The sequence below is a fragment of the Pundamilia nyererei genome, unplaced genomic scaffold, assembly GCF_000239375.1.
Source record: "Pundamilia nyererei isolate P.nyererei 1_Seehausen unplaced genomic scaffold, PunNye1.0 scaffold00044, whole genome shotgun sequence".
NCBI lineage: Eukaryota > Metazoa > Chordata > Actinopteri > Cichliformes > Cichlidae > Pundamilia > Pundamilia nyererei.
In genome coordinates, this window is record NW_005187445.1 from 1208460 (window position 1) to 1226400 (window position 17941).

The following is a 17941-nucleotide window of genomic DNA, read 5'->3' on the forward strand; positions in this document are numbered from 1 at the left end:
CGGTTTGACGTGTCTGTCATTCCTCTGTCCCGGTTCATCTGTAGGAGGTCCAAGCTGCTGGTTGCCATGTTTTGTGGTCGAGCTAAGGTGAAGTTTGATTTTCAAATGTTCTGTATTTGTTTTGGACTCTCTGGTTCGGAACCTTTTTCCAATAATCTCGACACACCCTGGTTGATTTCATTTTATGGGAATTCCATGAAACCCGAGAACCTGGGTGAGCAGCACAGGATGAGGTTGAGGAAAATGTTATTCTTAGTGATGCAGCACATACGAAAACAACTTTAGCCGCTTCACAAGAGCACAGCCGATGGCTCATGAGCCCTATTCTTCTCTCCTAAGAACCAGTATGAATTCCATTTAAGATGGAGCGCTGATTTATCTACAGACACGTGTCTGTTAGGCTCGGTGAAATCAACACTGGTGGTAGATTTGAGATAAAACGGCACCACAAATTCCATCTGGGTGCCATTATCCGTCACTTGAAGGCCTGGGGCTGAAAATGATGAGTGATCTTCTGCACTGAGGGGAATCAGGCGAGAACCTACTGTAACAACACAAGTCTGTTGATTCGTGACTCCACAGTGCAATGAACAAACAAACCCCCCCAGGGCTTGTTTCCTCTCAGTAAGGCAGTTTTCTAAGAAGGAGGAAGCTTTAGGCTTTCATTTAGTTTTTGAGAACTTCTCATAAACAAAAGAAGAAGTAAGATTTTTCTTTTTAAACCCTTGGTCCTTAAGTTACCTCATTGGGGATTTTTTGGTAATCAATGAAATGAAGAGATCTTTTTATATGAATGGAAACTGGACTTCCTTCCCCAGAATGATTTCTGAGCTCTATGCTTGTGATCTTTAGCCTATGACTCTTAGTATGACATGTTTAATCAGTCTTTTCCCTTTTTACAAGACTTAAATATCTCAAACTGATGGATTGTCATAAATTTACTGTTAGTGCAACATGTCTATATGCTGCTGAATGGTTATGATACTGTACTGAGCCATTCATTTTTTCCTAAATATGAAGAATAAAACTAGTAATATGTATGCACTTATCTAGTAATATAACAGTTTAACTAATATAGCGCATGTAATGAGTTTGACTTTACAGTGCCACCATCTGGTCAAAATGTGTATATTTCTAATGCTATTCAACAATATCGGCTACAGCTCTAATATTCTCCTCACCTTCAGCTGAAGTTTGTAGTTAGTGTTAAATGCTAAGTGGCAACCTGAAGCATTACACATTATCAGAGCGAACATGGTCAAAATGCTCAAAATGCCCATCTACAGCTTCACAAGGGTAGCTACTGTGGCATGGTCGTTTTCTGTGTGCTTTTCTGTTTTTCAGAGAGCAAGAGTCACTTTCCAGAAATGCTCGCTCCTCCGGGTGTTGCTGTGCCATGCACACTAATCATCTCCACGGAAGGATGAGTAAGAGTTCTAAACCATGGTGGCCTTATTGGCAGATACAGAGTGAAAGCAGGCAGAGACCCAGCTTGGGGTTTCGGGATGTCTCCTTTCTATGTCATGAGAGACACAGTCAGAAAGGAGGGGGAAATCAATCGCATTATTGGCTCATTTGTATTTAATTTACACCGTCAGGTGGTGTATCATCTTTAGCACTGCTCAGGAAAGCATGTAAGATAACATATTATATAAAAAAGGTATTCTTTCTTACTCTTTTCTAACCACACAAGAGGAATATCTGCAGCTTACTCACCAGAACCAAATATTCACCTTTTAGACACTTAAACGCTGCAGCCCGAGAAAAGCTGTAGTTTTTTGTTTGTGATGTTTTCAGAGTAGAAGTAACTGGTCTTTTTTGTGTGTGTCTTGTGATTTAAATCTTGCCACACGGCCTTGATTATCATGATGAATATCTTTCTGTCTGATGAGCAGAGCAAGCCCAGTTTGTTATTAATTGCACGTTAGGATTAACCTTCTGCTGCACGCACAGTGCCATCTTTTGGCAAAAACGGGTTTCTACATTCTCATCCCCGGAGTTCCCAACCCTGCGTCATCTGGTTATTGTTTCCAGTGATTACTCCTGCTTAAATCTGTTTATCCAGAGTATGTAAGGACAGATGATAGTTTATTTTGGAGTGACAATGTGCACTGAGCCTGAAAGCGTCGATTTAAACTGAAACATGATTCACTTTGTCTCAGAAAACACCAGACTAATAATCATTCCTTCATTCTGGGAAATGATGCTTTAACAGATGGCAGGAGTTATTTCAGGGTAACCCAGCTTGATGCATAATCAACCTCTTTCACTTCATTGAACTTTTTTTTTAAGTGCACTTTAAATTAATCTGAGTAAACTTGCAGGAAGGCAAATGAATGGAAACTACATGTACCTGTTACTAGGTGTTATATTCCTCTTTGTTTTTAGACTTAATTATTAAGTCTAAAAACATTTATAATTTATAATTATTTGATATAAAGTTAAAAAATATATCAAATGTACTTGTTTTTAGGAAATGCCGACATAAGCACATTAAATTAAACATATTTATTTGGGACTGTAACAGCTGCTGTTTGTTTTTGTTTTTCAGAGTGGACAAGACATTCTCCAAGGCCAGAAGCTTATGGTACGTGTTCCTTCTGTAATAAATGACATTCCTTTTGTTTCAATAAGCAAACACAGCCAATTAAAGTTAGAAATCTTAAAGCTTTCTTCTGTTGATGATCAATGTCATTGACTCACACCAGCTTTGTAATTTTTAAATGTGTGAATCAATGCAGTGAGTAGAGTTAAGTAAGATGAATGAGCCTGTAAAAGTTAGAGCAGATGGGCAGCAGCGGGGAAACAGATACCCAGTCCGCCCTGCCATCTCTGCAGTGCTGGCAAGGTTGGAGTGCTGCTGCGAGTGGCACATGGAGAGAGGCAGGGATCTGAGCATGCACACCTCCTGCCACTGCAGATACACGACACCATTTCTGAAAGCTTTTAGGTGTGGTGGCATGAGTGTCTGGCCCTCGTCCCCCTCTGTCTGAATGCAGCACATTAAACAGTGCTCCACCATAGTATCATCCTGCCTTCCCTCTGGAATACAAATGCAGGAGGATATCTTTTACCAGCCAGGCCTGCATTACTCAGCAGTGGCTGAGCTTGTTTGCACAGGCTGTCGTCCGGCCATCAGCTGCTGCTGCCTGAGACAGAATGATTGCACCTCTTTGTAAAGAAGAAGAGTAAACTCCGGACCAAAATAAAGATGAAGAGGAGGATCTAAAACAGGACACAAAAGCAGCACTGGAGATAAAAGACTTCTGGGCGTGAAGAGGAGGGAAGGAGGGGGAAGCAACTGACTGGATGAGGTGACGCTGCAAATAGAAAATGTGGGGCCTGCATTAGAAAGCCAAGATACGATAATACAAGTTCATCAGTCATACTCGTTTTTTGGCAATCTTCTTCAAATCAGGGAATAATTCAGCACTGCTTGAAAAATTTGGTGCAGTGTTTAAAGCTACTTTACATTAAGATCGCTGGTTATACCCAGCGGGGCAGATCATCTTTTATCAGCAACATTGGCGTTGCCTGGATAAAGCAACTGTGAAAGTGCCATCTGACAATCTTTTTTTTGAAATCAACAAGCACTGACAGTTCATGCATCCAACTGTATGTTGGACATGGCTGGAAATCTGAACTGTAAACTGTAAAAAAAAAACTGGCAGCAAAACTTTAACAGAACTCAGCAAAATGCCGTGCTCACCTTTCCGAATCGGAAGGCCAAGAAAACTCTGGTGAGTTTCTGATTGACTTGACTTTAGATAATGCTGATAAGAACTGCATGATTCCCCAGCCGATTGGGAAACAGATTTTAATATACATACACAGGATTATCTTTATTATCCTTCTGTTGTATTCATACTGTTTACAATATAGATCCAATGATTAGGTAGAATATTCTGTAATTCATGACAGGAGAGCTGACCGGATGCATTTAATATCACTAAGTCTTAAGATGAAGTCTTTCCACACTTGCTGCTGATTAAATCTTAAATGATCATCTTTCATCTGGTCATTGTGGGTCATACACAATAAGCTCATGATCCTCAAACCCAGTTTCCACACTCTGCGGGGGAGGCTTGTAATTGGTGATAATCCTGCCTTGCTAAGCTCCCTCGATGGGACGCAATGGGAGAGAAGGGTTAGTGTGGATAATGGCTATACTGAGATGTTGTATAAGAGTATCTCTCCTCTCTCGACTGAGCACATGTGAACATACATCCAAGTAAAAAGTGCACTCTGCTCTCCTATCCCTGGAGCAGCATGGGTTATTGTAGCAGGCTGTGGGTTGTATAACTCGCTGCCCATTCTTTAAAACAAACCACAGATCCCACTCTCTCATCCATGCTTCAGCTCACCTGACCTTCATGCTGGACAGGTCTGCACTTTTGAACCACCCTTAGGTGCCACTTTTACTAGCAAGAAAAAAAAAGCAAGCTAGAGAGCACTGGTCTTTGCTTGAAACGTGGAAAGAAACAAAATGAGTCTTTTATTCTTGCCCATTAAACAAGCTTTGTTTCTTGCAAAAACAGTCTTTAAATGCATCTCTTAGATTGATAAGCTTTTCACACTCATCAGCTATAGGGCAAAGCTTTATCTGCATTCTCTATAAATCTGAATTTAACATGAACATGAAAGGGATAAAATTACATTTACATATTTTTGCTCCGGCTTGCAGTGCCGTTTATTCATATAGATTGTTTCAGTGTGAGAGCTATTAGCCATAAAGATGTCTGTCTTCTCTGAATATAGTAAAACTAAATGGCATTTTCCATCCCTCCCTTATATTGCACCAAGAGAACAAAATACAGAATAAAAAAACAACAACAATAACAACTCAGCAGCCATGTCTTATGACCTAGTTCCTAAAAAAAATAATCTATAAACCTTGTTGTAAGCAGTTCCATGTAGGAACTACTATTTTCTCTATCCTGTACTACAATTGCGAGCTGTATCAGTGTGCAAATGTACATGTGATGGGAGGCTCATGGTAGTCATTGGGTGAGGGGATGTAAACAGTCTCCGATAAATTATAATGTAGTTCAGGAGACATAAAGTAGTGCCTACATGAGACTACTTGCAACAAGGTTTCAAGATGATTTTGAGTTTTTTATAAAATAAAACATTTTATAAAAAGGGGCAACTTAATCTAAAACAGTCTAGATCAATAAATAGCATAAATTAAAGATAGGAAAAATGTATATATTTGATTTCAAGCTGCCCTCTTGAAATGTATAAGATGATTTTTTTCAGTATGTGAAACATGATATGCAACTTGCAGAAGTATGATTCTCGAGCTTGAGGATTTTTATATAATAATTTAATGCTCTGTATTTTTTGACCTGTTTGTTGAAGTTACTTTGTAAGCAAACTATATTAGACTTAAATGATCATTTCAATATGAGTATTTCATATGCATATTTAACAAAACGATGGAGCCTTGTTGTGTGTTTGTTGTCTTTTGGTTCCCTTATTGTTAGCCCTCTGGTGGCCAAAGTTAGTAGTGCATAGTTTTGGCACCTAATGAGCCCGTAAGTCAGGTAAACAAGTGTACTTGATGGGCATCTGTGGATGTTTTCCCCCACGGTGATCAAATCTGCTTTTTACTGTTTTATTCATTTCTTCCTTTCTGCTGAATAAACGTGCTATATATTTCCAATTGTTTGATGTGAGTTCCTATTCTATTTTTATGATGCTTTCTAAATCCTAGGCCTATTTCATCCCTGCTGTCTTTTTGGGGGAGGTTAGCTTGTAAACAGTTAAGAGGTGTCATTGTAAACACTCCTCTGTTTGTGTACACTGATTTCCCAAGAGATGTCGCTCCTCATCATCGTCTGACTGTCTCCTTTGCACATGCGCTCACCGCTGCAATGTGAAAACGGTCTCGGTGTCAGCTTGCTTGTGCACGCTCATCCATGTATGTCAAGCCGAGTCGTCTGGAAAAGCAGACATACTGGGAGAGCAAACTGTCAAGGCCGATCAGACCTGACTGTTTCTCTGTGTGTCTCCTTCTGTCTGACCTAATATAGCACCGAAGTGACAACCTCACCCCTGTTTCGAACCACCTCAATAATCCAATTCCTAAAATGTCATCCACCATCCAGGCCCAGCAGAAGATGTCTTATAAAAACATAAAGCTCAGAACGCAGCCGGCTGCTGAAGGTTGAGACGAGTCCCAGGCAACTTTGACTTGACATTTCCCGTTTTGCTTTATCTGATTCGTTGAGATTTTCAGTACTTAGTTATTCCTCCAGCGATTTTAAAGTTCACTTATTTGCTTGCAAGTTGCTTTGCTGCAGTCACACTGCATAAGACAGGAGTTTAGGTATGAAAATGGCAGGAAAGGTTTTAAAGATGTGGGGCCTGTTTATTGACAGATGTCATGCAGAAATGATGAGCTAAGCCAGTGGGAGGAGGAGGCTGACTCAAGGCTTTTCTATTCTCTTCCTTCCTTCTTTCTTTTCTTTCCCAGGCCTAACAAATCTTGCATGATCGGAAGTTTTGCGAACAAATTCCTGATTGATAGGATATTTGTACACAGATAAAACCGTATGAAGTTAGGTGTCATGGACTACACTAGTAACTCCAATATGTCAAGCACAAAAAAGCATAAAAGGACACTAGAGTGACCTTCTGTTGTAGAAAAGGCACATCTGCCTGATTGTGATTTCCCAGAGGGCTTGTTTCTAAGGAAATCTGCACAGTGACATTGTTAGAGATAGGGAAGCTGAAAATCAGGACTCATTGGTAGAGAGAACATCCTTTATTCAATACCACCTGCTATACCTGGCCTTTTATTGCTAACTGAATAGGGCTAGCTATGAGGGAAAGTGTAGACTCAAGAGAAAGAGCCTCCTCGTGCATCAGATTCCACAGACATCTTAACAGATTCATTTCGTCTGTAGCTTTTGATTTAACAAAGGTTTTGAACCTTTTGAAGTTTTCAGTATATATATATATTTGTTTGTTTTTTTACCACCATTTGTGTTCTAGTTTCTTATTAGGAACTGCTGATTAGGATTTCCTTATCTGCCTTTTTGTATAAAAGGTCTTTTAGAGGAACAGTTCCCTGGGGAATGGAAAGCTTCTCAGACTTATCTGCTTTTTAAATTTTGCCCAGTATTTGCTTGGCACCAGAAACCGGTTCGCAAAACAGATTAGGGAAATTCATATGTTTATTTTTGTTACTTCCTTCTGGCACACAGATTAAGACACAAAGCTGACTCATAAGATCGTTTGAATTATGTTACATATTTTTTTTAACATAACCTCCAGCAAAATAACATATTTTTTTCCAAGCAAGTCAGAAAGTCAGATCTTTTCATCTGGAAAAATTGCCTCTGAGTGAGAAATGACTTTACACCAGAGATAATCATCCTGCCATTTGTTTGAGTAGTTCAAATCAGTTTAAGGGGGTAGGGGAGGGTGTCCTTGGGAACACAGCCATTTCCAAGGACTGTTTGTGTTGTAATTCCTTGTGTCTCTGGCTGTTGGAGGACTTGTGTGTGCATTTGAGCAGGTCAAGTTACTTCTGTGCTGTACTACTCTTCTTTATCATCAGTGTTATATTGATATATAAGAAACAATATATCACGGCAGAATGTGGTTGTTGGGTCTGTGTCATACATTTATATGGATATAAATTTACAAAGACGTATGGTGCAGTTGATAAATGACTTGTGCTGTGAGATTGTAAACTGTGTGCACAAATTAAATGAGATCAAACCTCTGGCTTTAACTATTGTCATCACAAAAAGACACGTTGTATATTATCTGCTGTGTACCAAGCAGCAGTTCAGCAAACTTGTGAAGATACAGGAATATATAATCAAAAAGAACTGAGCTTATGTTTCCCTCAAGCTTTTTGCAAATACCAAAAATATAGTCCTTCAACAAGACAACTTATAATTGCATAAGGATAAAATTGCAGAGCTGCGTAAGGACTTAAGGACCACGTACAGGATTATGCCTCAGGAACAGAGTGTAACTCCTGTGTTTTCTCTTCGCTTATTTTTGTGTTCATTTGTGACCTTTAACTTTTAGGTTTTGACTTTTATGTCTTTAGTTTTATTTCAGTCTGAGTACACCCAAACTACTTCGTTATATCCCAGAAACAGTTGGGGTTTGGGTTACAGTAGAGCTTATTACAACATTAACCACATTAGAAGATTCTCCTTCATTTTCTGGGTTAACAGGATGACTCGTCCACACAGTTAATGACACATGAGACAATTTGACTAGAAATGTTTTTGTCAACCATCACAAACAAATGTAATTCATGAGAAAATCTGTTTGTCTTGAAATACATTTAGAGTTGGACGTTTTTTTTTTTTTTACATGCTCAGTATTTTTTATATGCTCTGTGTTGGTTCAAAGATACTATAATATCTGAATCCAACATTAATATAGCAGCAAGCAGCTATTTGCTCGTTAGATACTTAATGGAGCATCTTTCACAGAAAATGATGTCACACTGTTCTGTTTTTTTTGCTGTTTTACGTTTTTATGGCCGACTCATCCATATGTGCATTTTAGTGGATCTGAGTTAATGTGAGTACCTGGAAATGTGTTGGCATTCACCAAATTTATAAAGATACTAAGGTTGACCTCTTACAGCACATTTGGAAAGTAAAACAGCAAAGCTTAGTGTGAGAGTTTCTGCTGTTGTTTTGTTATTCTCTGCTCTCTGTTCCATCCTATGGGATGTATTATGAAACCAGATTATTGGCTTAGAGGGCTATGTTGAGCTTAAAGTCAGAGTTCACTGTGTCACGAAAGTAGCTTTCCTTTTATCTGACTATATCACTGCGGTAACTTATGCTGAACGTGTTTAAATCTAAAAACAGCTAGAAAACCTTTTCGCGGATTCTTTCATTTACAGCATGTTTTAATTGCAACGTATATTATCTACTGGGGCAATATATTTTATATAAACATCATCATAGGAGTTTGCATGTATTAATTTAATGAAGCAGAAAATGGATAGCTATCATTATTCCTAATTCTAATCTGCTGCTAATTCTCTTTTACACTGCTAGAGTTGCAGAACACAACACACCAAAATCACCTGTTCAAGCAACAAAATGCCCAAAACTTCACTTTGACAACAAACTAAAGCAACTTCTACGTGTCCTTAGGCTCAAACATTAGGCTATGGTACAGTAACATGTAATGTTTCAGAGCTCTAATGTGCATCTAGACCTTAGAAATAAACAGCAGCACAGAGAGCCAAACTTGGCAATAAAGCTGTTAACTTGAATTAGAATGTTTATTTTACCACTCTGTGCAATAAGGTGCAAGATTAACAATTTTCTGCAGCATTAATCTTATCATCATCATCTGATAATGTCTGATTGGAGCAGGCTGCGCTCACGGGGATCGTTTCATGTGGAAGAGTCACACGACCTTGCAAAGGGCCCATGGTTTTTGTGAGCCTGAAGCAGAAAGCCCAGTTTAACAGACAAAGTCGTTAGCTACCGTTCTGCTAACCACGTTCTCTAACTGTTGTTATAAGTTTTGTTGAGCAAGCTAACACAGAGAAAGCCTGGCTGAGCTGAACTTTGTTTGTAGTATACCCCTCTAGTGTGGAAGTAGAAGAAAGGCAAGGTTGAAGTTAAGAAGTGCAGTGAAAATACTTCTCAACAAGCATGATTTATGATGTCAATAATAATAATCTAAAAGGAAACAACCTAATACTTGACAAAAAAACAAACAAAAAAACACCCCCCTACTTCATTTGTCACTCAAAAAACAAAAAAAGAAAAACAGCTATTAGCCCTTGCCCTTTTTTGTGAGTTGCAAATGAAGTAAGGAGGTGTGGCTCACGCTGGCCGAAGACTCGAGTGCTCTAATGAAACATCCAGCTCTGAATGTTGTATACGTACATCACCTTTAAGAAAGACTATGTTATTATTATAATTAGGTCATATTTACTGTTTACTCTTCATCTAACTGGGACACTTAAGCACAAAGAGTTTCATGTCAGGGGAGAATAACAACTTGAATAAGCTTACATCTCATAGCAGCTTTATTCCCCCACCCTCTAATATAACCTCATTACCCACTTAAAATGCTGTATAATTATCGAACCACATCACAATCATAGTCACAGTAGGGTTCTGTTGAGGTATACTGCAGAGATATCATTATAGCGATGGAAAGTTTCCTCAAAGTTGAGTTGCACTTGGCACTCCTACTTTGCCTTGCAAACAAATTATGTGCTTGATTAAACAGCCAATTTGTTTAAGAGTGATGGGAGGCAGAGTTTAACATATCCAAAAACAGCACGAGAACACTCCGACATTGTGCCGCAGGAACTCTGATGAAGGATTTCTGATAGACTTTGATTCTCAGATTTTGAATTTAATATTATATCACGACAACTGATTCTTACAAGACGCCACATGGGAGACTAGGACTATTGTGGAGGTTCGCACCATTATAATATATTTCTTTGCAGCCCTCGATAACAGTCCCAGTTTCTCATGTGGCCACTTGGGAAAATTCATTGCCCGCTTCTTGTTTTACCAGTTAACACAGCTGATGGAGTAAAACATTTGACATAATTCACCACTGAACACACTGAACTGTATTATATATTTAATATTAATATCTATGTAGACAGTCTGTTGGAGATATGCCTTCAGTTATTCGTTCACGGCTGTACTTCTTACACCTCAGTGCTGTTTACAGTCCCTGCCCGCCCTCCTGTTCTACCCCCCTGAGGTCGACCACCACTAATTAAATCGCAACCTGTGGGAGACATACTTGTTATGCATAAATAACAATTAATTCAAATTTCCGAAGAGCAGCCATCTTGCCTGCTGGAGACCTCAGACGTGTAACTGATGTGAAATGCTTCTGTGATTAAACCTTTAGCTAGCCTTTTAGGTCACTAGCAGGTCACACGTTGCCTCCCACACACATCATACAGATTACATTCTTAGCTGCTTGCAGGGCATACTTTGCTAAGCATGGTGATGCACATTTAAATTATAAGAAGTTTAATATTTTGTTGTATAAATAGAAATATTAATAGAATAATGAAACCTGCATCAGGAATAATGAACATCCTGTGGGATTTACAGGATTCACTTAGCTCTGGGATTATTTGATTTTATGTCTCAAAGGATTTTGGATTATTATCAAACTCTTCTTGGTTGAAAAATAGCTCAAAGTGAGATTGGAAGAGAGAGGGCGTGGAAGATGAGGACATTTTTTAGCGCAGCAGCAATTCTCAGAGGATATGATATGGGGGTAGGAGAGCAGTGACCACAGGCCATTTGAGCGGCTAATGGGATGGGAATCTATTGCAGTTTGGGTCACTTACAGGGTATTTACTGATTCTGCTGAGGATGCTGAAGCAGAAAAGATGCAGTCAATTTAAAAACAACTATCACTGTCCACAGCAGATTTTTTTTTTTTTTTAAAAAAAAGCTCTTTGTGGCTATAAATTTTTTCCAGTTCTACTATTTTCTTTGTCAGTATTTGGTGTTCAATTATGTCTCAAGCTGTCATTGTAAATGCATATGCCCTTCATCTGATTGAAATCTGATCGAATAATCTGTGTTAACTTCATGGTAATCAGATTTTAAGCGGGACATTTAAGCAGTATCTGCTCTTATCGGATAATTCGCAACAAAGCTGTCACGTTCCACATTTTCATTTTTTTTTAACCTACACCCCAGGTCACTGGGACCTTTAAAAAAAAGAACCAGATTTTCTTCACTTAAGCATTAAGAAGAGAAAGAGATATTAGTGTCACAGTTCGAAAGAGCATCTCAGCAGATTATTGGTAATCTGGACATTTTTCAAAGTTTGTATTAATGATATAATAGACTTCGCTCTTTTCTCTTTTTTTAACCCAAGAAGCTTTTCGAGTTGAGAGGATTATTTGTTTTTATCACAATACACAGCTCTTAATGGTTCACAGTATGATGAATGTGCTGTAATCCTTTATTATCTCTTCATGTCTGACACACACACACACACACACACACACCGTTTGGTAGTTCAGGTTTACACTTTGAAAAGCTAAGTAAAGGAACAATAGATTGACACTCCTCTGCATTAAAGTATTATTTAGCAGGGATTTATCTGTCTATTGGTGACATTAGTCGGAGGTCTGCTGGGAACTGTGGATGTCAGCTAAGTGACGGAAACGCACATGTATCTGGGGATTAAATGAGACTCATTACAGTAATTAAAAACCTTTCCACACATGTTTTCTCATCCTGCACAATGAGTGTTGGGGGAGGCTACGATGTCTGCTCATCTCTGGGTGCTTAATGTTGAACATAATCACCTTGTTCATGTCCTATGATAATGAACATGAATGTGCATGTGGGTGGGTTTTTTTTTTCATGTGTAGCTTACGTTGGTTGCCACAGCAACAGCCCGAGCAGGCTTGTGAGGCAGTGTGGGGATTGAAGACAACCCCCTTTACCCTAAAAATCTATGCTTTCTCTTTTTGACTGCAGACTTCAGTAGTTCTCAGTTGAATGGGAGGGGGGGTCTCCTTCTTTGGAAGGGGGATAAGGGAGATTGTAAGTGGTATTGGTTGGGGGGTTGGTGGGTGTTAGTGTCGAGTGTAGGTTTTGGAGTATCGGGTTGTGTGTGAGAGCTGCAGAGCGGACAAAGAGGGTGGAGATGGAGGAAGTGGCAACTAAAGCGTGCACGTGTGTGTGTGACTGGGTGGGAGGAGGGAGAGTGAGGGAGGAGAATCGGAGAGGATGCTCACTGGGAGTGTGCGATAGTCTAAAGAGCTGAGCGTGAGGCCAGCAGGTGAACGACTGATGAGAATCAGCGAGTGATCGGGCTGGAGCTGGAGAATTAAGAATAATAAGAGCGAGAGAGCGAGAGAGAGAGAAAAGTACGAGGGAGAGAGAAGCTTAACTCTGGAAGGAGCGTGGACGGTGAGTTATCCGTCCGAGTGCCGGTCACTGGCTTGACTTCCCAGGGAGCGCCAAGTGTACAGCTGCCACACCACTGTGTGAGTAAGTTTCCTGCTCTGCTCCATGCAGGACATCAGTTTGCTCAGATGACACACAGGGACTTCTTCACACGGCTGATTTTTGTGCTGCATTGCCAACCAGCTGGGGTGTGTTATGTAATTTGTTGTGGTGTTGGGATAAGGCTGTGGCTTTATGCTGCAAACTGATCCGCAGGACGGCTTACATGGTAGTCCTACATAGAACCGAGCAGGTGTCCGCGAGCAGCAGCATGTTATTTGTGCTGCCCCACACGTTTATGATGAAGGACAAGTTCGTGCTGGACATTTGTTGGACTTTACCCTCATGCATGTTTTTGTGATACTTTTCTGGAGTGGTGTATGCATATTATAAATTCCCAGTACACTGTCTTTTGTAGAATAATAATGTGTGCACAATATGACTCCTATAGGGAGACATATGCTTCTAGTATTACCTATTTTTTTTGGGACTATACATTTTGCTTAAACCATTCATTCATTTTGCATAATTAAATGTGTGTGTGTGTGTGTGTGTGTGTGTGTGTGTGTGTCCTGACGATCTATTGAGCATTAGTTCTAATTAAGAGTTCAGGACAGCTGATGCCTTTTCCTATATTGTTCTCCCTTGGGAGAGCTCTTCGTGTGAACCTGTTGAGAAAGAGCTTAGAAATATTCCAGTTTCATTTGCTGCGGGACTTTTCTTGATTGAAGACTCACTTGTTGTGTAATAGCAGGGCGGCAGCAGGGTGTACTAATGATTCATGCTCTGTTTTCTTCACCTAAATTTGAATGTGAGTGCTCTCAGGGCATGTGAAACCCGATTTCCATCTCAGCCAGTGTCCCTCTTGAGCAGCTCCGACCTCAGCATCCGACCATCCGCTGCAGCTCCATACATTCACTCAGATAACTGAATACTTTGTCAGCACAGTCAGCCACATTATCTCTTTGAGAAATGACAATTTTTTTAAAGAGTGTTCCATTTTGTCCCCTGGAGTTGTTGAGGGCGTAGAGTAATACTTCTCTGCTTGCGGAGTGTCGTGCCTTTCGGCTGCTGGGGTACGCCGCACCCTGAACATATTTCATCATAGCTGCCGTATCCTACTTTAATAATCGCCGGCAGACATACACATAATTCATGATATTATCGCTGATTCGTGATCAGTTCAGATTTTCTTCTGTGATGATTAATCGCTGTACGCATATGAAAGAGACTGAAATAAATTGCAGAAATTAAAAGGCTGCTGTGGAAACTGACCAGTTGTCGGTGTCAATACAGCACCATATTCATCAGAGGTATTGATCAGTCATCATGCTGAGAGAAAGCTGTTCTGGTAGAGATATTGAGTTTAGAACAAAAGATGTGTCACATTAGTATTGTTCAGTGTGTCGTTCTTCTGGATTAGAGATGCTTTTGTTTTGATAAATGTGAAAGTATTGGTCTTGTTCCCTGAGACCACTGAGGTGTCTGTGAGGTAGATTGTGTGATAAAAGAAAAGGTGAAATCTTTTGGAAGTTATTGTTTCTTATACCATAAACAGCAAAGAAATCATGGGGTTTGTGTCAGATGTAACTTAGCTATAAAATTTGATACTGTTCAACAGATTTCAACCGCGATGACTATGACGCTGCAGATCAAACAAACCAGTTGGAAAACAGGATTTTGAAATTTAATATCAATTAAAAAGGGATGTATTATTACTTTCTGATGTAAATTAGACCTTATTTTGTTGTCAGGTTGGAATGTGCTTCACTTAAAGAGCAATGTAACAGTAACCTAATTTCAAAAAGGTGACTTTACACCACTACAAGTACCTCGTACACTCCATACGACTTTTTTTTTCTTGCCTAAAGAGATCAACAACATTTCCTGAGGCATTACCTTTTGTTGTCCTCTTGCTTGATCTCAAACTGGGTGACCTTTTCTGACCGAATGTTCTCTTCCATCTGTCTCATTTTAGGAAACAAGATGGGAGTGACCCCCGAATTTCTGCAACTCTAGAGCCCCAGCTGCTCCAGCCTAAGCTCCCATTCACCGCCTCACCATTTCAAAAGGTAGGACTGGGGAAATTGAGTTTGCACTTTGACCGCTGACCTATATTAAAGACCTCTGTGTGACCCCCTCATTCTTTGATCTTTTTAACGTGTCTCAGCTGATCTTGTCTCCACACTTGCTTTTGTCTGGATGCACTTGCTCAGTGTTCTTGTGATGTGTTAGACCCAGTTTCATGGCGTGTTACTTTGATTTCTATCCTTGCTTTCTTTTGTGTAACTTGTGGTATTAAAGCACACAGAGCTCTGTGTCTGGATGATTATGTTTGACTGATTCAATTAATAGAAATCTATTTTTAGAAGGAAATTGTCAGCCGGATGCTGACCATTTTTAAATTGAAGCCTAACAAGCCTGATTCCATCAGAGCAAACAAATCAAAGCCTGAATGAGTCATTTTTAAATCAAAACACTAGCTTCTTCATGCCCATCATCATCCATGAGGTGTAACCTAATTGGAATGTCAATTATGCATGATAACACTGAGTGGGGCTCAATTATTACACAGTTGTTTTATGCTTTCCTGAGCCTTGCTTATTTTCCTCTGGGTTTTCATAAGGCTAAGCTTCAGTGTGAAGATTTGTGCTCTTCCATTTCTTTAATGCCTGCGGTTTATTAGCTGTCATGTCATTTTCAGATTCATCACATTCAGCTTGCCTCCTGTTCACTAAAGCATTTTTTTGCCTTTATGAATCAGCTATACTAGAACTGATATTCTTTCTTTCAGCAAAAATGGTTTGAGGAAATACTAAATTGCTGTTATTGAAGGTGTAGGAAAAAGGGCCAAAAGTGAAAATGAAATAGGAGGAAATAATTTCAATAAATCTGTTTAGACTGTCACGTCCGTAGCAAATCTATTTTGCTGTCAGAATCTTTATGCTTACCTTTAGCACTCCTGTGATTGATGTGAAAACCTGGCAGAGATATTTTGGGATCTTAGAAACTGAATAGCTCCTAGCTCCTCGGTGATTAAACGACAGGAACAGTGTCACTCGTGTCGGATTGCTTTCAAAAGATCCCTCACACTTTGGAACGGGCTTACAGTTCTCACAATCTGCCTTCATCTGGGGAAAGCAGGGAGAGTAGGAAGAGAAAGGGATTAAGAATTCAGGAATTCAGAGATTGGATTGCTGAAACCATCATTCCTGATCCTTGCAGCATGCACCATCTGTAGGTAAAACAGACTTACCAGTTAGTCGAACATTTTGTTTGACACTTACACATTTAAGGATAGCAACTCTGGTTTATGTCATTTTCCCCTTTTTGCACATTTTAATTGAGGAGAAAGTAGAAAAAGGGAAAGCATGGAAAGAGTTTTAGGGACAGCGTGGTAATGTGGTGTGCTGTAGTACAACAAGGGCTCAGTGGAGCAAGACTCCGAGGAGTATATCACTTTAATTAGAGCCCTGCGAAAAGCAGGTCAATCTGCAATTAACCCCATCAGCTCTTATGGCCATTGCCTGATTCAAACTGAACTGTCCTATTAATAATCTTGCAGATTTCTTAGAGATGTAATGCAAAACTCTAAAAGTGATAGTTTTCAAATTTTGGTGGCAGAAACGGCCGAGATAAAAAAAAAAAAAAAAAACTAACTGAAACATCCTACTCACCAGAACCGTAGTGCTTAAAGAAATAAGTGTATTAGTATACCAAAACCAAGAGTTGAAATAATCATGAACTGTTGTCCACTGCTCTTGGAAAGGGTTGCGTGAGTAATTGTGGGTGAGCTTTCTAATGAAAACATGTTTATGTCATTTACAACCTTTTTTACTGATTTGTTACACCAGTCAGGGTGACTTTTTACAGAGCTCTGTAAATTTGAGATGTCAGGAAATATCTTTAATGGCCCTGGAATGAAAATGCAGAACAAAGAACCAGACTTCATGTGAATTTCACATTCACGTGTATCCATCTGATCCAATTCATGGAGCTGGTTGAAGTTTTAATGAGCTCTGCGAGGATGTATGGCGTTGCAGCTGATAAGTCAAGAGGAGCAAGAGGAAGCCATGCGTGTTTAATTTGTCTCTTGTCATAATGGCGATCCTATTAGCTCTCATAATGAAAGGTCTGAGCTCTACACCTGCACTATGTGTGCTAGCTTGGCTCCCTGGGGATCCCCTCATCGCCTTCTCTTTGTCAATTTCTGCAAAAATGAGATGTCTTGTTTTTCATCAAAAGATTGTTCCTTTTTATTACTTTCATTCTACCATTGGTTTGCATAGTTTTCTAACATCTACTTTATGCTATATCCTGATTCTAGTGTAATAGGTGATCTGTAAACAGGACATAGTTGCAGCTGTTGTCTGTGACCGTAGAACGGTTGGACTCCACCTCTTGCCACCTGTCAGCCTAAGCCAGGATACAGATAGTAGTAAAGACAGAGGTGGTTGGTATAAAATTTGGAGTTCTTCCTGCAATGCTTTTGAGAGATAGAGAGCGACAAAGAGGGATCAGCAGAAGGCTAGACACCTCCAGCTTCAGTCAGAGGATTACTTCTCAGCTTTAAGCAATAGCAGGTTTGCCTGCAACCTGAGACATAAACTTGCAGATAATCTTGTATGCTCAGAGCACACACTGGGAGAGTCTGTGGATCTTGTCACCAACTTTGTCTGATCCAACACTTTGTCAGTGATGCTTGCAAACAGCGGCGATGCAGCTAGGATTTTGCCATTTCAGAAAGGCACAGCAGTCATGGAGCGTTTAATCCAAATCTGCTGAAGTCAGTGACACTGGGACATCTTTGAAGCTGCAGGACTTTTTGTCAAGGAGAATTAAAAATGGCTAAAAATATTGACAAACACAACTATGCTCCAATGGTGACAAAGACACACTGGAAGAAACCCAGCAATGTAAGTAGCTTTATTTTAGGAACATGCTGCATACAAAACATCAACAAATGACAGACAAAGTGGAGAGGA

At 39.7% G+C, this 17941-nt stretch overlaps 1 protein-coding gene across 9 annotated transcripts in view; it reads left to right on the forward strand.

Annotated features, from left to right (window-relative positions):
• The window catches only part of rap1gapa (RAP1 GTPase activating protein a), a 52781-nt gene that overhangs the window by 18254 nt on the left and 16586 nt on the right, over positions 1–17941 (forward strand). For 6 of the 9 annotated variants that reach the window (XM_005731668.1, XM_005731658.1, XM_005731657.1 and 3 more), the window contains exons 2-3: positions 2552–2587; positions 14935–15028. Coding sequence is in view for 5 of the 9 variants with exons in the window: in XM_005731658.1 (XP_005731715.1) it covers positions 2552–2587; positions 14935–15028 (130 nt within the window). In the remaining 4 variants the exon portion in view is untranslated. Of the gene's footprint in view, positions 1–2551; positions 2588–12688; positions 13002–14934; positions 15029–17941 lie in introns of those variants that run through there. The other 3 variants (XM_005731664.2, XM_005731665.2, XM_005731663.1) reach the window with 3 other exon arrangements.